General features: G+C 36.8%; 1 protein-coding gene across 6 annotated transcripts in view; it reads right to left on the bottom strand.

The window, feature by feature from the left end:
* Window positions 1–26434, bottom strand: part of LOC127437410 (OTU domain-containing protein 7A-like) — a 118840-nt gene that overhangs the window by 48134 nt on the left and 44272 nt on the right. For 2 of the 6 annotated variants that reach the window (XM_051692290.1, XM_051692289.1), the window contains 2 exons: window positions 13810–13871; window positions 2599–2729 (listed from right to left, as the gene is read on the bottom strand). In XM_051692290.1, coding sequence (XP_051548250.1) covers window positions 2599–2683 — 85 coding nt within the window. In that variant the 5' untranslated portion in view covers window positions 2684–2729; window positions 13810–13871. Of the gene's footprint in view, window positions 1–2598; window positions 2730–2930; window positions 3012–13739; window positions 13872–16099; window positions 16163–17629; window positions 17688–26434 lie in introns of those variants that run through there. The other 4 variants (XM_051692284.1, XM_051692285.1, XM_051692288.1 and 1 more) reach the window with 3 other exon arrangements.

The following is a 26434-nucleotide window of genomic DNA, read 5'->3' as shown; positions in this document are numbered from 1 at the left end:
GAAATAGAAATAAACCTTGTAAATTGTCAGCTTTACGCTAAGTTAAAATGCTATTTCTAGCCATTTTACATGCACGTTACAAGGCACAATCATATTTTTTTATCAAGAAAATTCACGTTGGATCATAATTTCTTTTTTTCAAGTAAGACCTTTGATATTTCATCATAAAAATCATATTCTTGATAATAATTTTTGTATGGTTTTCCTGTAAAAATATCTAAAAATCCTTAAAACAAGATCAATTCGATTTATCTTGTTTTAGAAACTGCACTGAATAAGATATTTCGGTTTTTCAGAGAATGTATTTTTAACATGTGTATTTGGTCTTACTGTACTGGCAGAGTTTTTATAGTCAAAACAAGTGAAAAAAATCTACCAGTGCTGAAGAAGTAATCCAAAGTATTTAGAATACGTTACTGACCTTGAGTAATTTAATGAAATACGTTACAAATGACATTTTACAGCATGTATTCTGTAATCTGTGTGGAATACATTTCAAAAGTAACCCTCCCAACCCTGACCATAACAATGCAATACTCTAAAAAGCACAAACTAGTTTAAGTAGAGTATTCCTAATTAGAAGGAACTATTTTTATACTATTTTATTTTTTATATTGCTACATTCTAAATGAAATTTTGTTCAATTAAAAATGTATATTTCCCTTGACTCTGTCAGCCATCTTGAATGAAAATTGTTGCTGAGTTTTTCCAGAGGTAGTTAGACAGACCACTAGTATTAAAATGAATGGGAGAAATTGGAACACCCTTAGAGGTGGATGTAGAAAAGGAAGTCCTTACAGGTAACAAAGCCAATCACCTTTAGATACAGACATCGCCTGTTAGTCAACTCGAGAATGCGCATGCGTATTAGCTAAACCAGCCTGTAAAATAGCGTTTTTGAGTGATCTGAGCTAAGAAGCTCAATTTGTGATCCCATTGTTGTCAGATTCTACTGCTGAGTTTAAATATGTTCTTTGATCTAAATCTTGACCAATAGTTTTGAAGATTTCTGTCTTTCCCCATTCAAGAAGTTATGAGCTGTACTTTTATGCAGCTTGTATCTATAGAAATATCTGCCTGGGAGCATTCCAAAGATGGCTGCTGAGTGGAATGACTTGATTTGGACTTATGATCTCATGGCCTTTACTTGACTATAGCGTGTCCCATTTTTTATAAGGCCTTCGCAACAGATTTATGCATTTAAAGCCTAAAAAACTGTCTAGATAGGCAGCTCACTAGGATTTGAATCAGTGCCATCTATTTTATTCTTCTCCTCTTCTTTGTTAAAGGAAATGCTCTACCACTCTTGTTCCATTACATCTTTCCTCGAAAGGGTACACTCTTTTCTTCCATACCTCAATTTTGTCTCTCTCTCTCCCTCTCTCTCTCTTCTGGACAGACTGCACCTCTGTGCCAGTGACTGTGGCCCTCCACTCCTCAATGAGTTCCACTCAATGGGCACAAAGGTCTCCTGGGGAACCTACTCGTAAAGCCGTCACACCGAGCCCTAAATCTGCCCCACCGCCAAACACGCGGGCCCTCCCTGCTGCCAATCAGAGCAGAAAGTAGACCAACACAAAACCCTTATCCCAGCAGAAAACCAGAACCCACGGGACCGTGATTTTGGAACGAGATGAAAGCACTCTTGCACCCTTAGTTCATATGTCAGCCACCAACAACAAGCCAAAATGGACAGCAGTTTGCAGAACGCAGATCTATGCATAGCACACTGCTATTATTTGGGCTACACAAAGGATAATATAATATAATATAATATAATATAGTATAATATAATATAATATAAAGTGCCGTGTAATAAAATATAACATCCTTCAGACAACGTAAAAGGGAAAAATACGCTTTATTTTACAACATCTTAAAGAAAACAACCAACGGTCCGCTTTGTGAACTGTTCATTTAAAAGAAATAAATGTGTTTACATAGGAATCACAATATCATCATAAAATATGTAATAAAAATGGAGTTCAACATATCCTAACCCTGCTGGAATTAAATCTCAAGCACAGTGTTGACGAAGCATTTTGCGCTTGACTGAACCATAAACTCTACACAAGCATAGATGCAGAAAAAATTCTAGACACACAGACACTGCACAAACAAATGCAAACACATCTATTTTACAAGACTATCCCAAAAGCAAAATCTAGTAAAGCTCAGCAGAGCAGCTAACTCACCCAAGAATCAACGTGACTACATTAGGTTACACAAAGGAAAGGAAATTATGAAATGGGTCATATAATGAGAAGTCGAATTAGAAATCAAATTAAAATGACTAAACATTAAAGGCAAAAACAGCCTTTTAATTTAAAGGATCAGAAAGAAGGTGGAAAATATCAAATATATAAATTAAATCATGTTCCTATAACACAAATGTATTAATTATATAGGTAACACTTTACTATAAGGTTCTATGCATTAATATTAGTCAATGCATTAGGTAACATTAACTAACAATGAACAGTAATTTTCAACAGCATTTACTAATCTCGCTTAAAGTTAATAATAAAAAAAAAAAAAATACAATTGAACTTCCAGTTCTAGAGAATCTTTCTAAAGAGTGTAGATCAGGCCTCTTACCTTCCAGCAGGTCTCTTGCCAGACCCGGTTCTGCCCCTGTGGACCGAACAAAGTCTGACAGGACCGCGTCCATGTCCAGAGTCATCGAATCATGTGGCTGCGCTGCCTGCCCTGCAGCTTCACACTCTCATCTACATTAATATAAAACAAAATACAAATAAATCAACACAATGTATTTTAAATTCACATTTCTAACCTAAAACACAATAAACAAAGGGAGAAAGGGAGAAAGAGAGAGAGAGCACAAAATGAGGTAATCACAGTTATCAACTCATTTTGATCACATTTAGATAAATCAGAGATGAATGTAGCCTGAGGAATGAGTGATGTACCCGAGAGGAATGCCTGGAGGCTGATCTCAGAACAGCTGACCGTGTGACACCTGAATATGATTAACTCACTGTAAGGATCTCACTCTGAAACTCCCAAAGATCACAGAGAGTGGAGTTACACCAAAGCATCATTATGCTGTAGGACATACTGTACATTGTGATAGGTCTGTTTTGATCAGGGTCACAGATAACACAGAAAAAAAACAATGCTAACTATAAATAATAAAAAGCAACTTACCATATAATCATGCATTTCAAAGTAGATAGGATAAAGAACTTTTAAAAAGGAGAAAATGCTCCTCATATCTTTTGTTATTGACATCACAGGGCCTCACCACCAAACTCTACAGTATTTTGGGGCAAATTCATCTTTTACTTGGTAGAAGGTAACATGTACATGTTGTGTGACATCCTCATGACAATTAGTTTTGTATAGTGAATAACTGGCTTAATAAATATCATAAATCATAAGACTATACATGTACAGTATGTTTATGTTTAACATTTTGGTTTACTTTAGTTTGACAATTATGGTACTGAGTTGGGTTGTCACTTGATGTCCGATGTAAAACCAGTTAAGAACCTTAAATACTATATTTCATTTAAAATATATTAATATTATTTTAATGATATTGCATTCAGCTTTTATGACTTCATGTTAATTGAGAGACTACATGGATTATTCGACTTTATCCACCCTTTTCCTGAATGCGTAAGTCGAAAGTTTCATAACGGAAGCTTGTTTTCATTTTCTCTCGTGTTACACTCGCATCGACGTACAGTATGTTCTTAGCAGATAATGCGATGTTTAATATTAAATTGGTAAAAAATGTCCAAAAAAAAAAAAAAAGCATGTGGCTCCATACTGCTGATACTGTAGAAAGTTGTGATTACTGTTTTTAAAAAGTCCTCACCCATCAAAAGTTTAAGGAGTGGGTGGATGATGTGAAGTTACTGTATAAACCAAGGTGAGTTATGTTAATATCATTAACTACTTAGAGTTATTATAACTGCACAAGTTGAGCTTGAACTAATTGTCTCAAAAAAAGTGAGGAACTTACTGTCATTGCATGTTTTTGCTGTCATCGGAGGCTCTTTTATGAATCAAAAAGTCCAAGAGGTCAATAAATATGGTTTGACATGAAGCTTTAGGGTAAACAATTTACAGTTCACACCGGCAGCATTAACCTTATCTGGTTCTGTTGAGCACATCACCAGCATCATTAGTAAAACTTCTCATAATATTAACATTGATATACCTCCCTTGAAACTAGAAGAATCTTCAGAGAAATTAATGTAATGCCTGAATAAGATATTTGACGGAAACACTGTAAACATAAACATTTGCAAGCTATGACAGTGTGCAGGCTTTTTCTATTTTTTTCCCATTGTATTGTGTACGCACCTGCCCGCGATGTGTTTATTTATGGGTTTAACAGCAATAGCATTGACCATATGGTATCAACTGAATGTGATTTATTGATACCTATACTGAATTATGAAACCTAAATTAAAAATCTCATATCAAACGAAGAAACTGTCACTTTTGAGGGCATTTTTTTCTTCTTTTTTTTTTTGAGAAAATCAAACACAAACTGTGTCTTCCCACAACCTTTTCTCCCTATGCCAAGCACTTCTGCAGAAAAACAATAATAAAGGCAGAAAGCAAAGTTAGGAATGAACTATACTTAGAAAAAATAAATCCAAGCATCAATATAAATTTTTTATCTGCATATAAACAAGGCCCATTAAGCATCAACTCCCCAAACATATACAGTGTACACTGTACTGTGTGTATATATATATATATATATATACACACACACACACACACACACACACACATACACAGTATATATATATATACAGGTGCATCTCAATAAATTAGAATGTCGTGGAAAAGTTCATTTATTTCAGTAATTCAACTCAAATTGTGAAACTCGTGTATTAAATAAATTCAATGCACACAGACTGAAGTAGTTTAAGTCTTTGGTTCTTTTAATTGTGATGATTTTGACTCACATTTAACAAAAACCCACCAATTCACTATCTCAAAAAATTAGAATATGGTGACATGCCAATCAGCTAATCAACTCAAAACACCTGCAAAGGTTTCCTGAGCCTTCAAAATGGTCTCTCAGTTTGGTTCACTAGGCTACACAATCATGGGGAAGACTGCTGATCTGACAGTTGTCCAGAAGACAATCGTTGACACCCTTCACAAGGAGGGTAAGCCACAAACATTCATTGCCAAAGAAGCTGGCTGTTCACAGAGTGCTGTTAACAGAAAGTTGAGTGGAAGGAAAAAGTGTGGAAGAAAAAGATGCACAACCAACCAAGAGAACCGCAGCCTTATGATTGTCAAGCAAAATCGATACAAGAATTTGGGTGAACTTCACAAGGAATGGACTGAGGCTGGGGTCAAGGCATCAAGAGCCACCACACACAGACATGTCAAGGAATTTGGCTACAGTTGTCATATTCCTCTTGTTAAGCCACTCCTGAACCACAGACAACGTCAGAGGTGTCTTACCTGGGCTAAGGAGAAGAAGAACTGGACTGCTGCCCAGTGGTCCAAAGTCCTCTTTTCAGATGAGAGCAAGTTTTGTATTTCATTTGGAAACCAAGGTCCTAGAGTCTGGAGGAATGGTGGAGAAGCTCATAGCCCAAGTTGCTTGAAGTCCAGTGTTAAGTTTCCACAGTCTGTGATGATTTGGGGTGCAATGTCATCTGCTGGTGTTGGTCCATTGTGTTTTTTGAAAACCAAAGTCACTGCACCCATTTACCAAGAAATTTTGGAGCACTTCATGCTTCCTTCTGCTGACCAGCTTTTTAAAGATGCTGATTTCATTTTCCAGCAGGATTTGGCACCTGCCCACACTGCCAGAAGCACCAAAAGTTGGTTAAATGACCATGGTGTTGGTGTGCTTGACTGGCCAGCAAACTCACCAGACCTGAACCCCATAGAGAATCTATGGGGTATTGTCAAGAGGAAAATGAGAAACAAGAGACCAAAAAATGCAGATGAGCTGAAGGCCACTGTCATAGAAACCTGGGCTTCCATACCACCTCAGCAGTGCCACAAACTGATCACCTCCATGCCACGCCGAATTGAGGCAGTAATTAAAGCAAAAGGAGCCCCTACCAAGAATTGAGTACATATACAGTAATTGAACATACTTTCCAGAAGGCCAACAATTCACTAAAAATGTTTTTTTATTGGTCTTATGATGTATTCTAATTTTTTGAGATAGTGAATTAGTGGGTTTTTGTTAAATGTGAGCCAAAATCATCACAATTAAAAGAACCAAAGACTTAAACTACTTCAGTCTGTGTGCATTGAATTTATTTAATACACGAGTTTCACAATTTGAGTTGAATTACTGAAATAAATGAACTTTTCCACGACATTCTAATTTATTGAGATGCACCTGTATATATATATATATATATATATATATATATATATATATGCAACAGGTTATTGACCCACCCCAACTTAATGTCTGAATAAAACACACACCAACACACACACACACACACACATACTGTATATACACAGAGTATGTGTGTGTGTTGGTGTGTGCTTTACTCAGACAGTAAGTTGGGTGGGTCAATAACCTGTTGCTTTATTAGTAAAGCATGAGTTTGCATGTTTAGGGGGTTTGTACAAGCTGTTACATTGTCATAAGTGTGAGTCATTGATCTGGACAGTGGACAGGCTGGTGTGATGTTCTCTCGGCCTTATTACAATGTTTCAACCCCATTCCCATCCCAGTTGAAGATGCTTGTTTTTCAGCACTCAGATGACAGTATTTCCACTGCGTGTGGCATTCCTCAGCTGGGTAGTGTAGTCTGTGACATTCTGCTCAAAGACTTTTTGTCATTGCCTTATGAAATGTGTCGTTGTTTTAAGTTGATGACCTCAGCGCAGTACAAACCAAGTTTTGCTGGAGCGGAGGGGCCAACAACTTCTGGTTAGCTACAATAACAGAAGACTGTTTATCCGCATGTGTGTGGCGTGTGGTGTGTGAGTTGGTCCGATGGCCGGCCAGTAGCTTCCGCAACTCATACGAAGTGTAACACAAAAAATAGAGGAATGTCAAGCTGCCCACACTGAAGAAAAAAGATTTTAAAATCAGAGTGAAAAACACTGAAAAAATCACTTTCAGCAGACATAAACATTTAAAATGTACTGTCTCTTTAGGCAAAACTGCACAAAATATTGATGACTCATCTCGCACTACAAAGATTTTTGTCCAATTAGATTCTCTCTAGAATGAGAACGTCCCTTCAGCAATAACATCTGCAACCGAATAGCAACCAAATCTCTTTCAGGGCAAGCCAGTTCACTCGGCGGCCATCTTGGGAATGCTCCTACATTCTATGGATAATTTTCTATGGATACAAGCGGTATAAGAGTACAGCTTCCACCTACTCGAATGGGGAAAGACCGAATGTGCATAAACATTCTTGAGTTGACTGACAGGCGATGCTTGTATCTAAAAGGTGATTGGTTCTTTAAACAGTAAGGCGGGCCTTCCTTTTCCACATCCACATTTAGGGTGTCCCAATTTCTACCCTTCATTTTAAAACAAGTGCTCTCTTTTTTAAAGAGAAATATTAAAGAGAAAATATTTTTTAAAGAGAAAATATTCTCTGACAGGAATTAGCAAATCATGGTTCATGGCTGTGATGTAACTAAAGTCGATCTTTTATTTTTTTAAAAGGCGTAAGGGACATACACTTCAATATATCTCACCCAAGCTTCCTGTTTCAAATGAAAATCCTTCAAAACAGAAAAGAAAATTGTGCTTATCAAGCAGACACAATGGGTCTTTGACTTTCAGTTGACCATTAGTGAACCTTGATTAACCCTGCAGGATTTAACACAAGATTAGATCATTTAAGAGAGATCGAGAACATTAATAGTAGAAACTGTATGGTTTCTGCCAGCGGGTGGTTTCCTTTTTGTGGTTTTTGATAGGTCAGATTTGAGGTATCAGATGTTTTCTGGTTCGAACAGATGACAGATTCTCTATAATATAACAGAGCCTAAATCCACCTGACCAGAATGCATTTTCCGTGCATATAAAAGGAGCGTCACTGTCATAGAAATATGCCTGACATTCAACAAAGACACAGTTAATGCACAAAAGAACATAGTCCATACTTCTATTTTTCTAATTCATTGCATACTGTCCATTTACAGTACACTACAAACATCTTATGAATGTGCTGTCTTTATTAACCCTGTAAAGCCTGACATATGATTTTTTTACATTAAACTTTTTAGTACCATTAGACAAAAAATAAAAATAATTCGTAAAAAAAAAAAAGAAAAATGTTGCACATGTTTTTTTTAATGTATCATATTTGATACATAAGGCTTTAAAGGTCATTATCTTCCTGAGGCCCAGCAATTCATTTTTGTATAGGGCATTTGCTATTTAAGTTTTTCTTAGTCCATACATGCTAGTAAATCTTAGGGTATTATCAGAGGACTCCCTGGGCCTTTCAGAGAAACCAAATGAGTTTTGCCATGACAACTTCCTCTCCTTGGTCTATAAATATGGATTGAAATGTATCACAGTTCAATTTAGCACATCAAATACAATATGAATAAAATATTTATTTTTTTCAATAAATAATTTACATCATACGTATTTTATGCATTAAACACTATATTGACATTTAAAAAAGGGATATTGTAGAACCTTTTCCGCTGGGTCTCAGGAACATATGGTAATATGACATCATAATAGCTTGTAATGTAAAATAATTAGATCTTTATAATGACAGAGCACGCTGCATATATGAAAATACACAGAAATATTAGTTCACACTTTAAATATATCCTATAAAAAGTTTATGTCAGAATTTTCAAAGCTCTGTGATTTTTTATTTTTTTATAGTGGGCATGAATGGAATGGAATGGTGATTGAGAGATATACCTCAAAAGCATATTGTATCATATTTGAAATCGTAATTTCAACATGCTTTTTCAATAAAGTAATATACACAATTTTAACCAAGCACAAGTTGCTTATATTCAGCAAATACACATTTTAAAATATCAGTAACAGTATAATCATTACTATTACTTTTACTTTATTAAAATAAGCTGTCATTTATCCCAACATGAGAGCCATTTTTTGCAACCAAATGTAACCAGTTTTTTCACAAATAACCACTAGATGTTACCATAAACATGTGAAACTTACCATACATTTTTTTGCTTTTCAGCCTGAACAGTGAGTGAGACAGGAGCTGTCAAACGTTTTCTCATATTTGGTACATACGGCATTATAGGGTTAATATCACTGGTGCATTAAATTGCACTTCACCCAGCACATTAGCACTTTTTTTTTTACTATTTATATTTGTGGTGAGCAGGGCGGGGCCGAGTGATGTCTGGGGCCAGTGGACCGAGGCCAGGAAGATAAGTGGTGAATGACTTCCACTTGTGTGCCACAATATTGTACCGTGGCCTTGTTTTTTTTTATTGTAATTACGTTATTTTTGTATTTTCAATGTGATGTATGTATTGTTTTATTGAGCCTTTTTGTCAAAGAATATTTTTTTTTCCCTGTGGGTTAGACAATAAAAAAGTTTGAATTTGCGTGTGCAATTTTGACAAACCCACTTGCACTTAGACTTAGTGCATGCTTGCACAAAAATACCAAAACTTCATGCCCATGTCCACTGACATTGCACGTATGACTTATTGCATAGCGCTGTGCTTAGGGCTAGCACTCTTAAAATAGGGCCCACAATCTCTAAAGAGACTGATGACCTTAAGATGGCCAACGTGGTTAACTGATCATATGCAAGATTACATATATCTAACATTTTAAATATTTTATTGACAGCATAATACAGTGTTCATAGTGTATTTAACTTTTGTAATGTGACATACCATATTTCTCATATTCTTTTCTTATCAATCAGGATTTGATTGGATCGCTATGATCTTATTGGTGGTGTCAGTTGAGAGAAGCGTAACTATTGAGTAGAGGTGTGCTATAACTTTTTTTAATATCTGTCTGTACTGTACATGTTTCTGTTTGTTTTAGCATCAAGTAAATATATCCTCCTTATATTAAGATGAGAAAATGTTTTTCTTTTCATATCCAGTGCATTTTTCTGAAAGCCCTGCACTCGGCAGTTTAGCTGACCCAGTTACATGTGTGGTTTGAGCGGGGATCATGGGTATTATCGTAAACTAAAACTAAAACTAAATGTAAAAATATATTTTCGGACCTGAAATAAAAATAAAAATCAACGTATTGGAAAAACTGTAACTAAACTAAAATACATTTTCATGGCTCTGAATTTTTTTTTAATAATAATCTTAAAAATTATTTCATTTTCGTTTTTGTTGTGATAGCTTTTTAAACCTTTAAACCCTCTATCACCTTAACATGAAGATGCCACTAGGCACTAGCAGATGGCCTATTGCCCTCATTACATTAGCAAAAACAGAGCGGGAGGGAATCATTACAGTACATCATGGAGAGAAGCAAAGCAGGTAGAAAATTAGGGTGACCAGAAGTCGGTCCTGGTTTTACGAGGTGTGTCATTGTGCCCCGTCATTTCTCAAAAAAATTGAATAATGTCCCGAATTCAGCTGTTAGGCTCACTGATTCAGCTGTTAGGCTCACTATTTTTTTATTTTTCTTGCTATCATGTCTGGTATCGATTGCAGGGAAGGGAATATATTATATTGCATTGCACGATGATTTGACGATACTTTCATTCTAGTTTTGCAGCAATCCGCTCAGAATCTATGTTACCATGACAATGACTCGCGTGCTTGGCGCTCTCTGCTGCTCTGTCATCATCCAATGCAAATTAGAAATGCCCAAATGAAAATGCATGTTCAACAAGCTGAAAGAAGCCGATCTATTTTTTAACACAACATGTGAAAATGGAATTGAAATGTTTTGCTGTCACTGTAAATGTTCACTTTCCCATGGCCACAGTGTTAAATAAAAGATTGTAGGTCATATTGATACAGCTGTATATATATATATATATATTTTTTTAAATAGTATAAACACTAAAATGTGGAATTGTATTTTAACTTTTCCAATGTTGCAAATTTAGAGTAAAAATGTGTAGCTGACAAGAAATTTCAAGCACTGACATGTTATCATTATTACACATGCAATATGACATCATATGGATAGAATAGGCTATATGGAATTTGTACATTTTACAAATATCTAAAATGTGGTTAAAATCATATTAAACGATATATAATAAAATTAAATAAACATTTCACATACTAAAAGATGTTATATTGAATTTAGCAACATATTTTAATATATATATATATATATACATACATACATGGTCACCCTCTAGAAAACTCTCTAGCTGTGTCTGGGACTTCAATTATGACACATTTGAACCCTTATTGGAATGACTGTTCATTGTGTTTCCAATGCATGATGTTAAAAAAAAGAGCACAGAAAACATATATCCAATAATTTATTCTGACTTTCTTTCTCTCTCTTCCACACACACACACACACACAGACACAGCTATCTGCTAGGTGCAGCTATCATTATGAGGACTCTCCATAGACATAATGATTTTTATACTGTACGAACTATAGATTCTATTCCCTAACCCTACCCCTAAACCTAACCCTCACAAAAAACTTTCTGCATTTTTACATTTTCAATAAAACATCGTTTAGTATGTTTTTTAAGCAATTTGAATTATGGGGACACTAGAAATGTCCTCATTAACCACATTTATAGCGTAATACCCTTGTAATTACCAGTTTATAACCTCAAAAAACCACTTAAACCTGCCCACACACTCACACACACACACACACACACACACTTTTCACTCATTCTGTCCTACACCGTCAATCAGTGATTTGTTTTACATTAAATTTGGAATTGGTATAGAGTTTGATGTTCAGTTTTCAGAGTTGTGACAAAACTTACTTTCTCATGTCAAATGCACTAAAGAGGACTTTGTGGTTAAAGTTTGGTAAAAAAGAAGCATTCTTAAAACATAATTGTGTGTTTGCTTCTACTGTAATATCAGTAATGAAATTCAGTTGGTCTTATTAAAATGAAGATTTTTAATATTAAAAGTATTATTTACAAACTGTACATTTGGGTGTCCAGCTATACGACCCATGTTTCACAAATGCCTGTTTTCTCCATTCTATATGTATCACTTGATATAAAAACTAAAACTAAAACTTAACTATAAAGGATTTTAAAAATAAACAAAGAACTAACAAACAAAACAAAAAATAAACCAAATTGGAGTGAAAAATTTAAAACGAAATATGTAAAATATGAAAAATGAAAAACTATTATAAAATTGTCGGGGATGTGTTGGGCCTTACCGTAAGCAAAAAGAGTTCAGCAAAGCACTCAAACCATTAACTCAAAATCCCTAGACATTCCATATTTAAACCAATGGAATGTCCTTGGGTATAAATGTTTATGAAGCACTTCACCCAAATTTTTGCAATATATCTAAACGGTAAATACCAACACAATAAACTTTATCCAATAAAACTTGAACATAAATATGTCAAAAGTCGAGGCTAACTGTAAAAACCCTTAGGATCGTGCAAACATGTGCTTTTTAACATGGCAATTCATTGGAATCAATGTGATTTATGTGAGTTTACCCATCAGTAGTCAAGCGACTCAACTACAACAGACCACAGCCGGAAAATTCTCAAGTTTTTCATTTAAAAAAGAAATGCTTCCTGCTAGTCCATTATACATCTTCAGAGAGCATTCCAAAATTTCAGTTTTGAGATCTCTGCAGAATGAAATGCGAGTTGTAGGTAGTCAGAATCAGCCAAATGAAAAATGAACAGTGTTGCGGTTAATGTTCGAAACTAATGGTGGCGGTTGCCTGACAGCGTAATGTCTATAACAGCCACTCATACATCACAACAGCATATTTTTGACTAATATCGTCACAGAGTCTGGCCTGAACTAGAATGTGTTGCATTCTGCCAGGTTAACTATTTGGTAGTCTCACATGCCAGACTTTTGACTACTGGCATAATGTCTGATACATAATGCAGCTTAATTTGGATGAGAACTGCCCAATTTGACAGGAAAGGGTCATCTGACTGAAAAGTAAATGACCTACAAATGTAAAACTAAAATATTTTAGTTTTCCTTGAAAAAACTGAGGGAAAGTTTCACTAAACAGTTGTGCCACTTTTGCACGTGGTATTGCAGCGCAAAAACCTGCATCTTACTCATTAACAACCAGCAATCTATTTTAGCAGGTGCAATCAGCACTGAAACTGTGCTGTGTCTTCAGAATTTAAATTAAGTCATTGTCATTCCTTTCTATGTAAATTAGGCTCATTGCAGATTGCGCTTTATTCACAAAAGTTGATTACTATACTATATTCTATATATTCTAACTATATTGAAAACTATGAAAACTATATTCATGCTTTCTGCGCTGGTTCTGGTGGCAATACTACAGACTGGTAAAATGGTAAAAATGTAAACGTGGCAAAAATGTGATAAACTGATGTTTTTTGTAAAGGATTATCTCATTAGCCAACAATTTTCAAATGTTGCTGCTTCAAAATTCATTCAAATGCAAGTAGAATGGGAGAGAACAAATAAACGAATGCTGTAAACAAGCAAAAGGGATGAGGAATGTGCAGTTTTTTTGTTAAAGTTCTACCTTTTGTTAAGTTTCTAGTTTGAGCTTTTGTCAAGTTCTTATGAAAACAGCTCAGTAAATGACAGTATTGGGCAATTTAACTGGCACAATCAGTAAGACATTCTTACTTTTTGTGTTCTCAATGGGAGTTGAGCAACCACCTCACCACCATGGTTATGTCTGAGGTCAAACACTCACTAAAACACAATCCATGTAGTCCATGACAGACAGATGAGGAAGACTCAGGGTCAAATCCAGGCCTATGGAGAGAGAAAGAGAAGGAACGATTAGTGAGCAAATCGCATATAAACGCTTATGCCCTAAAAATCACAGTAATGTTGTATAACTTTAGTGTGTCTAGCTACATTATGCAACTGTGACCTGATATCCCACTAACCCTCTGAAAAACTCTCTTACACTCTTATATTGCTGTTATGTGTTGCACAGTATTTCCATTTAAACACAGTGCATGAAAAATAGAAAATCAGTAGTCAGTGTAAAAGACCCTTTGCTAAGCTCTACCTTTAAAACATTACTGACAAATGCAACCTTGGCAACTGTTACCATCTGCCATTTTATCAGACAGTCCTTTGTTGTTTTTAATGTAAGTCAATCTAGAATTCCTCTATGTTTGGATAGTTTTATACACGTTTATTTTTAGGTACATTTAGATATTTTCCAAAAATATGGTAAAACGTTGCCAGGACACTTATAATAGTGACAGTGTACCTAAAAACATTGCTGGGTAGTAATGGATTACGTGTAATCTGGATTATGTAAAACGATTACAAATTTTAAAATGTGCATAATCAGATTACTGTTACTTTTTAATTTATTAATTGATTACATTCCATTACATACATACATTACATACATACTATACAAGTCCAATCCCTATTCCTAATTTCATATATAACAATTCTCTTAAAAATACAAGCATGTTCTTATATTTCTCTCTTTTGGGTAACATAGAATAATTTTATCGACCCTAAAGGAACATTACAAATAGCAAGTTTCTGTTTTATTTTATGTTTACTAAAGTTTAATGAAAGGAGTGTTAAATTGGTAATTGGTACATTTTAAATTAATAATGAAATAAGATTTTCATCAAAATATGCAATGAGTAATGATTACAATTTAAGTAATGTAATTTGTAATCTGTACTGGATTACATTTCAGAAGTAATCTACCCAGCACTGTAAATATTGAGAAGTGAATGTCATGGATTAAATTTGATGTCAGTCCTCATTCCCAAACAAACATGAATAACATCAGTAGCAAAACCTACATTTGCTCCAAGGTTCCTAAATTAACGTTAATTGATTTATGTATTGATTCAGGGCACAGTAGTTCACAGTACCATAGTGAATGTGTTGTAGAAACATTAGTAACAGTTCTGTTCACTTAAACAAATGCTATTAGTTGTAATCACTATCAAATGAGGCTTTTTGCAACTGTGATCAGCCGACTGCGCAGTTTTAAATCATGTTACTGCATAATTTATTCATTTCTTTAAAGAAAAATGGCAGATAACAATGCTTTGCAAAGTGACACTTCATTTCAGCCCACATAAGAATAATATCTATTTAATTTATGAGCACATTTCACGCAAAATCGTGCTGTTTATCACAAACTCCCATTCATTTCTTAGGGATGTTCTGTGTAGCTTGTTTAAGTAAACAACAGTAACCAATGGGGATGAAGCTTAGAGAACGGTCAATTCACCCAAAACAGCAGTAGTCTAGCTAATGGAAAGCAAAAAAAAAAAAATGCCAGACTTTACAGTGTTTATGTTAACATTTGAGAGAAAGCTAAATATTGCCCTTTCACGGTCACTAACTTCCCTAAACAGTGACTGGAAGTCCTTGAATAAGCCCGTATTTAGACTTAAGAGGTGAGATAGACAGGAATGCATGTAGACACACAGACGCAGACGTATAAACAGATGCGATCAGGGCCTGACAAGTAATGCCATCAACAGACACTCTGACAGACTGCGAAAGCTCTCATTTCATACACTTTCAAACATCAGATCTTCCTCTCTAATACATAAAATGAGATCCAGATTTGATCGATGGAGAATTTCAGACAGTAGATCTGAGTTATGAGAGGAAGAAATGAAATATGAGCGAGAGAGTTGAGTGAAGACAGAAACTTGAGCACAGTAGAGACTGATGTAATGCATTATATGTGATGCCATGCAAAACATGTACGAGTTCTCATTACTCTTGAGAGAGTAAAAGCCGAGTCGTTTATGAAAGATGACAAGGCCTGTCAACCATCTGATGACAGATATGAATCACAATGAATTTGCTAAGGTATGTTTTTGAGGGTGGAGTAAAGGCCCTAGCACACTTCCTAGGAAACTGAAGAACGAACTGGTGTGACATCATTTAGAACAAAATCTGGCCAAAACAAAGATGCTTTTGAGTTTGTTTCAGTAGTTTGTAACAGCTCACCAGGGTGAACTTACAGGAAAACTTCTTACCCGTTGCTAAATACTTTACTGCCATTGATCCATGTCATCGGTAGGTGTGACCTGGAGCTCCTCCTACCAGACATTTTTCAAGAACATATCATGTGATTTTTTTTTAAATGAGTCTACAAAAGGAATCAAATCTACTCACATACCCTTAAATGCCCATTCACGCTGTTGTTTAATATGCTGCTTCACTCATGTGCCATCTGCTGCAAAAGCCAATCACACATCTGCCCAAAGTTAGATATGCCTGTCATCATTCTTTTATCTGTATTCTACCCATTAACACTCTTTTATACACAAATCTTTGCAGTAGCATCAGTTTCATCATAAAATTACGATAACAGAGTGTTGCTGGCACATATTATGGCTGCGTATAGCGTGTTAGCGCATTAGCGCCATGAATGCAAAAGGTAAACATTACAAATTACACATTATTTACTGCATCTAAATGATATGATATAAATGAATTAATGAGTCATTCTAACACATTGATAACACATTAGTTGATGTTTTACATGCAGGGGTTAAACTGGGATTCGGAGGAGAATTTATACATTTTACAAAAATCAGATGACAACTGGAAAAGTTACCTTCTTGCTCTAGGTTGGGGGTCATCTTATAGAACATGCTAAACATAAATCTAATTATGTTACAATTTAAAAGTAAATGCAAATTTTTCTTAACAGGGGAATCAAACACCTACACAACCACCTTTTACTCAAATTGTTATTTAGATAATATAATTTTTAGGGAAAACATTTGCATTAAATTATAAAAGAGTTTACAATTTTACACTGTGGCATGAAGAACCATTTTCACTAGTGAATCACACTGTATATTTGCTAGAAAACCTTTTTTTTTTTTTTCTTCAAAAAGAAAAAACCACACACAAAATAAAAATGCTGAATCAACAGAAATGGAGTACACACATAAATACAATCAATACAAATAACAGTGAAACCATTTACAGTGTGTTGGTCGAGTGGTCTTTTGATCTCAAGCTGTATGATATATTGACCTATGTTGATGTCGGTTTGGATGTGAGTGATAATTCCGGATTCAAAACTCCTTCGTGTATTCAGCTTTTTAACAAAACTAAGCAAAATCGCTACGGAATATCAGTGGATCTAAGAAACGGGTGAGCAGTTGATTCCATATTACTCGATTTCTATGAACCAGAGATCGGACCACAGCGGAATACAGAAGCAGAACGCATGCCTATTTGTGGGGGCGAGTGGTCTCGTGCCGCTCTCGAATATGCTGCCTCTACCAGTGTCCGGAAATTACTAGAGAGAAGCATTAAATGAACTTGAAATATATTTGAACAAGTACACTTGCTAAATAGAGACAGAATGTGTCAAATGGATAAAAAAAAAAAAAAGCAATCTCAGAATACAATAAATGGAATGGACTGATAAACAAGCATTTTTCTTTTTGGAATCAAAGGAGCTGGTACGCCGTTCCGGACCGTACCGGCCCAATTTAACCCCTGTTTACATGTACTGTAGTCTTGAGTTTCCTCATATTTAAATGTACCTCTAAACACAATCCCCAGCAGCATGGTAGGTTTCTGAATGTTCGCGAACCGTATGTCCTTGCTCAGTTGTTTCGAACTTCTTTTTATCTCTGAACAAAGAAAGAAAAAGAACTTCTCTGTAAGTGTGTTGGGGCCTTAAGTGTAGTGTGCTATATTAGCTTTAGGCTACTTCTGTGGACAAAATTGTTAAAAAAAATTGTGTCTGGAGGTTGCAACAATGCTCAAGTTCAAACCCTTCATGAAATTACAAGTGTCAAGTCTAAGAAAGACTTGGGCCAATAAGTGTATCTCCCAGAAAACCTGAGCAACACCCTAACAACCACTTACTGTAGTTAAACTAACCACTCAGAACACTTTAGCAACTACATAGCAACACCCTGGTAACCACCCACAACAGTCTAGCATCATGATGTAGAGTTCTTTCAGACCAGCAGTGTTGGGCAAGTTACTCAAAAAAAGTAATCCACAACAAATTACTAATTATATATATAAAATTGTGATCAGATTACTTTCCTGATTACTTCATTGAAAAATAATCATATTGATAATGTTATTACTTTAATTTTAAGTTACTTTCTAAAACATTTAAATGAAAAGTTTTTTTTTTTTTTTGCTTAACGAATTAAGAACATTTTACATTATAGCACACACACACACACACACACACACACACACACACACACACACACACACACACACACACACACACACATATATATATATATATATATATATATATATATATATATATATATATATATATATATTTTTTTTTTTTTTTTTTTTCTTACCTTAGTAATTTTGTATTAGCCACCAGTGTCATTGGAAAAAAAAAAAAAGAAAAAAAAATTGACAAAAAGATTCTGAAAGCTTCTGACCTCATAATAATTTATGATGGTTATAAAGCAGTAACAATAACTGCAGTGACTATTGTATTTTGGAGGAAACTATGGGTACCATGGTATTTTTGTAAGCGGTACATGTTTTGTATCTACCGTCAGTGATGAGGTTATTCTGTGGGTAGTGTGACTCTAACCCTGTACAAAAATGATATGCACACATAATCATATAATACACACACACACACACACTATATTTGATGCATCAGCCACCCCAGCGATCTCATACGGCAGCACTAAAACTAAAGAACCAAAAAAGCCTGACATATTCCCCTCGCAATGCATAATTCACAGTTGAACTATACAGCGCTCGTCTTCATGCATGCTGCACATTTCATCCAGCACTCAGTATACCAGCTCACAACTTTGACAAGTCAATTACAAAATGGCTGACTCTCATTTCAAAACATTAAATTAGGGAATAGTGACAGGCAAAGAGATGGACATCTAAATTAGCTCAAGGGTCAAAGTTCAGGACTTCCGGGAAGATGCATTGGTAGAAGAGGTGGGGAAAGACCAAGGTCAAGGGAAATCCTATCCCCAATCAAATACTAACCCCTACTGAGAGCAAGAAATGTTAGAGTCCTACTATGCTATTTTTGCAGGCTAATCATTTGCTATATAATTTAAAGGAAACTGAAGGAATAGTTCAAAAAGGAAAGATCTGTCATTATTTACAGTACTCATCCTCATATTGTTCCACACCTGTATGAAAGAATTTTCATTTCTGGGTGAAGTATCCCTTTAAGAAACAGGTAAAGAAAAGAACCATGGTTCCTAAACAATTTAAAATGTAAAGCAAGTTAAAAGAGAGAAAAATGTTTTTTTGATTTTGAGTAGTGGAACAGTTTTCATTTATGGATAGGCAATAACATCCACCCACATTCACATTGAAACATGCATGAAAATGGCAAACATTGTGCTGTTTACACACCACAACACTGATTTGACCTGGGTGCACAAGGGCCTGCAGCCTTCTAGTATTTATGAGCTAACGTTAACAACCTAGAAAACATCCACTGTGAAAGTGTGAGAGAAAGAGAAAGACCCACACTCTCACCCACATCTACAATCTTACTTTCTACCCGCCTACAAACACTCACCTCTGCCACACACAGCTCACAGTCAACAGAGAAGCCGTTGTCACCATCAACAACAGCCACGTAATCATTCACCACATCTCCCTGTTCACTGATGCTGATTATGATCAGTGTTTCCATGGCTAATTTTGAGCGCAATTATGAGGTTACTGTGTTAGAGGCTGCAAGGTTTATTTTCAGAGTGTCAGACATCTGGCAATGGCGGTAAAATGTGCCATCACACCCGACTGATATGCAAAGCAAGTGTGAGAATTATGGGAAGCAATTACTCACAATTTCTTCACAATATGTACATTACTGTAAGTAAGTGTGTGTACAGGTTTCACTATATTTGCGAGTGGCACATTTTTGAAAATGTCCTCACTAATATAGTGAAACTTATTGAAAACCCACTAGTGAGGACATTTTAGGTGGTTGGTCCTCACTAGTAAAAAAAAAAAAAAAAAGGCCCATAAATCGTCCAAATCATGCTTAGCTTTAAATCTACTGATGTGCATAGGTTTCTGTGAGGGTTATGTTTAGGGGTAGTGCTACTTTTCTTGTTCTACATTTTAAAAATTGAGGAATGTAATGTTCAGTTATTTGAGTTATTAAGAGTTATTTTCTCTTTAAACAGTCTGCCATTAAATAAAAAATTGACATATGTTCATTGGGAAGGTTTTGTTAAAATATTAATTTTTGCATTTTCTGAGTAAATGTGAGTAGTGCTTGCCTGAGAAAAACTCACCACTATGATGCTAGGGTGTTCTGGGTGGTTGCCAGGGTGTTGCCATGTGGTTGCAAAGGTGTTGCAATTCAGTTCCTAGGATGTTCAGGGTAGTTGCCAGGGTGTTGCTATATTGTTGCTAGGGTGTTCTTGGGTGGTTTTCAGGGCATTGCTAGGTGATTACTAGGGCATTCTGGGTGGTTGCTAGGTTGTTGCGATGCAGTTTCTAGAGTGTTTTGGGTGGTTTGCCAGGGTGTTGCTATGTAGTTGCTAGGTCCTTCTGGGTGGTTGCCAGGGCATTGCTAACTGGTTGCTAGGGTGCTCTTGGTTGGTAGCCAGGGCGTTGCTATATTGTTACTAGGGTGTTGTAGGTGGTTGATGCTTGCCAAAGTAAAAAAAGCCCATCACAAGTCTTTATAATAATCTGGTCTTTAGATTTGGCTTGGTTCCTTTTTCAGTGTCACTCAGTGGGAATTTCTTTGCCTGTTTTATCATCTGCCAGGCAAAAACTGTAAGTCTGATCGCTTAGAATAGCAAACCTCTCCACAACAACATGATTTGAGGTATCTTTCATGTCCATGGCACCTAAGCATGCCTTAGCAAGCACCACTAAAAATGCAGACTCCACTAAACCATCCAAGTCACCGACCTTTGCCCTGTGTGTGCAGTGAGACTATATTAATTTGCCCTCTGCATAGATATGCACATGCAACCGACACTGCTGTTTAAAATGTGATGAACACACACAAAGGTTGAATCCATCATTGATCTATAAAGCTTAGATAAAGACAGGTTAAAGAGGATTTCTGACACTCCTGGACATAATGAGTAACATCGATCATGCCTGCCAATAGGGAAACAACCAAATCATGCATCTCTACAAACATCTGTGTGTGTGTGTGTGTGTGTGTGTGTGTGTGTGTGTGTGTGTGTGTGTGTGTGTGTATGAGAGAGAGAGACATTCAAGCTTTCCAAACTACTTCCACAGGTGCCCTTTAGGTAAAAATGCAATGCAAAAACACACAGTGCTTTAACACTTAGTCACTTCATGTGTCTTGATAAATTGGTTTGTTGTCCCACTGGATATGCATATTCCATTTACGTTTGACCAAATAAAGTTCTGTATGCTGACATAGTAACATTTGGGATGAGTAAAGTTCAAGTATGTGGCCTGAACAAGCAGTTACACTTATACTTTGGCCGAGTCACATCTTTTATGCATCCCTAACCACCCTCAGTAGCCGCTTTTCCACCAGACAGTTCTTGTCGCAAAACCATACCATTCCATGCAGATTCAGGCAAGTTGGCACGGCTTACTTTTAGTAAGTAGAATGTACATAACAGATCCGCATGAGAGGTAAACATTGGAGCGAGTGCGGCGCACTATGGAGGATGATCGCATATTCCAGTTTTTAGGACTGCCTTTTTCCCTTTAACAAACTCTTGTTTACTCTTTAAAAAACAGCAAACACACGGACCATGTCACAAAAAGGAAAGTAAAGAAATAAAGGCATGAAGTTTACCATCATTTGCTGAGGGCTTGTGTTTACCACCGGACACGAACATGCAGAAAGGTAAAAGTTCCCAGACTAGCTTAAAAGGATATTTATTGACAAGTATACAAGTATTTTATGAAAATAGTAGCCTATGAGAATATTATGATGTATTTTGAGTTTAAATGAGCTAGTAATCTACTTCCCTGACAAAAAAAGTCTTGTAGAAAAATAAATGTAGGCTACAATACTAGTTAAACCATCATAATAAAATCAAAAAGATACACTAAACGAGTCGCCACGTACTAAATCCAATCGACCAGCACAGTTGAGTACTGTCAGCTAACTGTGTCGAGAATTCCAGGCCAAGAATGGTTTTTAATCGTGCCGTGCTGAACTGTGCTCCAGTGGAAATGCTACAGTAACCGTTCTGTACCGTGCTCAGAATCATTTGGCCCGATGGTGGAAAAGCGGCTAAAGTGTCTCAAAGGGCATTTACATTTGGTGTTTTCCTGGTCAGATAGCTTACGATCAGTAAAAATAGTGACTAATATTGACTGAAGTGACTAAGTGTAAATACCTCAACATACAGTACACACGCATACATGGATGCGTTCCCACACATTGAGCCTGCAACATGCAGCTGCTTTGTGCAATTACCTGATAGACCTGCAAAGTCGAAACACAGCTGCAGGTCTAAGCCCTAAGGAATTCTAGGATACATGCCCAACGATGAAAATAAGACACAGGACGTGTCGTGTAGTGCTCATTCATCCATGTGTGCTTTAACAAGGCCAGACTCACATGGTTTACAAAACTGTTTGCTTCCATCGATAACAGCCTCTCTGTGACTCAAATACTAACTGCAAACAAGGAGGTATTCAAACCCTTCCCTGACTCATTTGTAGTTTAATATGAGCTGATTATCATTAATTAAGAAGTCCATATGAGTAAGTACATCATTAATTGAGTAGTTCAAGAATTCTGCAGTAATACAAAGAGTGGCCTCAAAAGTATTTGGACATTTAAGACACTTAAAAATACAATATTAATGTCATTGCATCAGATACGCAATAATAACTTGCTCCACTGCTGAAATGACTCTAAGAGAACAGTTGGCAGTCCAACTATGACCACAGACTCTTCAACAAGTATTATGTGAGGGAATACTAATTTCCCCAAGACACCTTTTTGCACATTATTTCTAGTCCAAAAACGATTTTAAAGTGTCCCAATATTCCCATGCAAGTTGTATGCTATTGAACACACATTAAACACAGCCATTCTCCATTAAACACACACATTTTCCTCATAAATCACTTATGCAGTTTGAGCATAAGAAAAAGATTACAAAGATAAATCAAATCAGTGGAGTGTATTATCAGGCACTGTGAATGGCTCCAGTGCGGGCTCATTTGGCTCAATCTCTGATTTAGTGTGTTTTTGTGTAATGCAGACAGTCTATAGTAAGTTTACAGTGTGTCGTGCAGAAGTTCAGAGGTTCTCACAGTCAGAAGGTCTTTCATCTGTGCTGAGGCCTTGCCACATTAAGAGGGTAGAGAGAGAAAGTGTTAGAGAAAGAAAGACCAAAAACCACAGCTGCCTGTTTACTGCTTGGTAACAGCGAGAAACCAGTCCAGAGGTCATGAAAGACAACTTCCTGAACAGAAGGCACTATACAACACCCTGCAAAACATACTTATTATTAGTGGTGCTTGCTAAGGATTTTGGCCTAGAGGATGTTTAAATGGGTGAAAAATATCAAAGAGAGACTCGATCCATTTCTAGGGACCAGAAAATCACTACTTTGGGGGAGAGCTTAATTTGAGACTGTAATCTCAGAGCAACCACCCAGAACAATTCCGCAACCACATAATGAAGCAATGCGCTAACAGCCAAACATAAAACCTTAGAAACCACATAGAAACACCTTGGCAACCACCCACAACACCCCACCATTCACATTTAATTATTTTCATACACATATTAACCCACTTATGAATATTCGTAATGCAGGGGTCACTAGGTGTCAGACTTTTAGTTTGAAGTTTTGTTTACCTTCTTGTGTCTCTGTTCCTGGTTCCTGCCCTGATTGTTCCCAGCTGTTTTTCATTTACCTTGTTTGCCCCAATGTATTTAATGTCCTTGTGTTTGCTTGTGTCTTTGTCAGTTAATGTTTCCTGTTAGCCCCATGGATGTGACGTTTGTTGTGTTCCCGAGTTTTAATTTTGTTCCGTTCCTGTGTTTTCCAAGTTTTGTATCTGGACTCATTTTCTTATTAAATCAAAGCTGCACTTAGATCCTGCTCTCTTGACTCTTCCTGCATTCGTTACAGAACAACTGACCTGCAACCATGGATCTAGTGGCTTTGCAACTGCTGCATCTCAAACAGAGAGACCTAAACATAGAGCAGTACACCGAGAGTTTCTGCAGTCTCGCCCGGGATTTTGATTGGGGAGAGCTTTGTTTCAAGGACATCTATCGCCTTGGACTCAATGAGCCAGTGAAGTCCTGCCTGCCTAGAAGCAGGTGTGACTCTCTTTAGTAGAATTCATTGACCTTGCTTTGAGGCTCACATTCTCCCCTTAAACTGTGGGGTATGGGGGAACCCCTTGCCGCTACCAGCGGCCACACCTGCCATGGCCAACAAGCCAATGCCCACGCCTGCCACGGCCAACAAGCCATCGCCCACACCTGCCATGGCCAACGAGCCTGTTCGTGAAGCCCCGTCCATCCCAGAGCCAGCATTGCAAGCCTCGTCCATCCCAGAGTCAGCGTTCATGCCCGCTTCATCTCTAGTGGAATTTTTTTTTGGGGGGGGGGGGGGGTCTCCTACTCCCCAGGCACTTAGTTCATGTATGTTAGCTTTGAGGTTATCTAAATGCTTCTATATTCCTAAATGTTGACAAAATGCACTTTTAGCATATATGTAAAAAAAAAAAAAAAATTACAGTTTTTCTCTTTCAGGACAACAGACCAAATGTATTGATGACTCATCTTGCACTACACAGATTTTTGTCCAATCAAATGCCCTCTAGAATGAGAAAGTCCCTCCCCCTAAAACCACCTGCAACGGACTAATGAAGCCAATCATGGTTTATTGCAGTGACAAGTGCTGGGTAGTAACAGATTACATTTCATCTGGGTTATGTAAACAGGTTACAAAAACTAAGTACTTGTAATTGGATAAAATTACATTTTAAAATACTCGTAATCAGACTACAGTTACTTTGTTATGGATTACATGATTACATGTTAATTAGGCAATGACAATAAATTATTATTGAAGAAACATATTTGCTTCAAATTGTTCACTGTACTTTTTCTCTTTTTAATTTTTTTTTTTTTTTTTTACATCTTTCACTCTAAATCAGCCTACCTACAATGTTTGCTTGGTAACTCTTCGAGTGTTTTGGGGGGAGGGGGAGGGTTGTCAAATTCCACACAGACCTGATACTCGTCATTAGCCAGGTGAATATGGAGCAGTCTAAATCAGCATTTGACCACTGGATGTACAGAGATAATTTCACCTTTTAAGGCGAAAGAGGGGAAAAACATCACTGTGCAATGTAAACTCAAAATGTTATTTTCTGTCAACTGCAAAGGATTCAACGTAAAATTTAAAGAAGCATTCGACAGAATGTTTACATGTTTTCTTAACTCCTAATGAACATATTTTAATTATTATTTGAATTTTCATTCTTAGTGTGTGTCCTGTGTTTGGTAGGGTTTTGTCCATCAAATGATCAAAATGCACAAATACACGTCATTTCATATTCACAATGTAATCCAATTGCATTAGTGCCATAATATCAGTTTTGGTTTCATGAATTGCTTTTGTACTCATCTAAATTAATGCACTTTTGCTTTAGTGATAACTTTGAGGCCATTTTTGTGACGTTGATCTCTTATCACACATTTTGGTATTTGTAACGAATGCAGGAAGAGTCAAGACAGCAGAATCTAAGTGCAGCTTTGATTTAATAAGAAAATGAGTCTAGATACAAAACTTGGAGAAAACAGGAACGGAACAAAACTAAAACTTGGGAACAGAACAAACGTCACATCCATGGGGGTAACAGGAAACAACAACTGACAAAGATGCAAGCAAACACAAGGACATTAAATACATTGGGGCAAACAAGGTAAACGAGAAACAGCTGGGAACAATCAGGGCAGGAACCAGGAACAGAGACACAAGAAGGTAAACAAAACTTCAAACTAAATGTCTCTTAAACACCTAGCGACCTCTGGTGGCTGCTTGGGCAAAAATCTCAAGTGTGACATAGCCCCCCCTTTAAGGAGCAACTCCTGGTGCTCCTAAACATAACACCCAAAAAAATTGTAAATGGGAGGAGCTTGCAGACGATCAGGAGGCCAGGGAGGTGACCACAGGGCAGGGACTGGTTCAGGAGGCCTGAGAGTTGGCCACAAGGCAGAGACTAGGTCAGGAGGCCTGGGAGGCGGCTACAGGGCAGGGACTCGGTCAGGAGGCCTGGGAGGCAGCCACAGGGCAGGGACTGGGTCAGGAGGCCTGGGAGGCGGCCACAGAGCAGGGACTGGTTCAGGAGGCCAGGGAGGCAGCCACAGGGCAGGGACTGGGTCA

Source organism: Myxocyprinus asiaticus, chromosome 48 (assembly GCF_019703515.2).
Source record: "Myxocyprinus asiaticus isolate MX2 ecotype Aquarium Trade chromosome 48, UBuf_Myxa_2, whole genome shotgun sequence".
Classification (NCBI taxonomy): domain Eukaryota; kingdom Metazoa; phylum Chordata; class Actinopteri; order Cypriniformes; family Catostomidae; genus Myxocyprinus; species Myxocyprinus asiaticus.
Note: the sequence above shows the minus strand (reverse complement) of the source record. Positions and strands in the feature narration are given on the sequence as shown.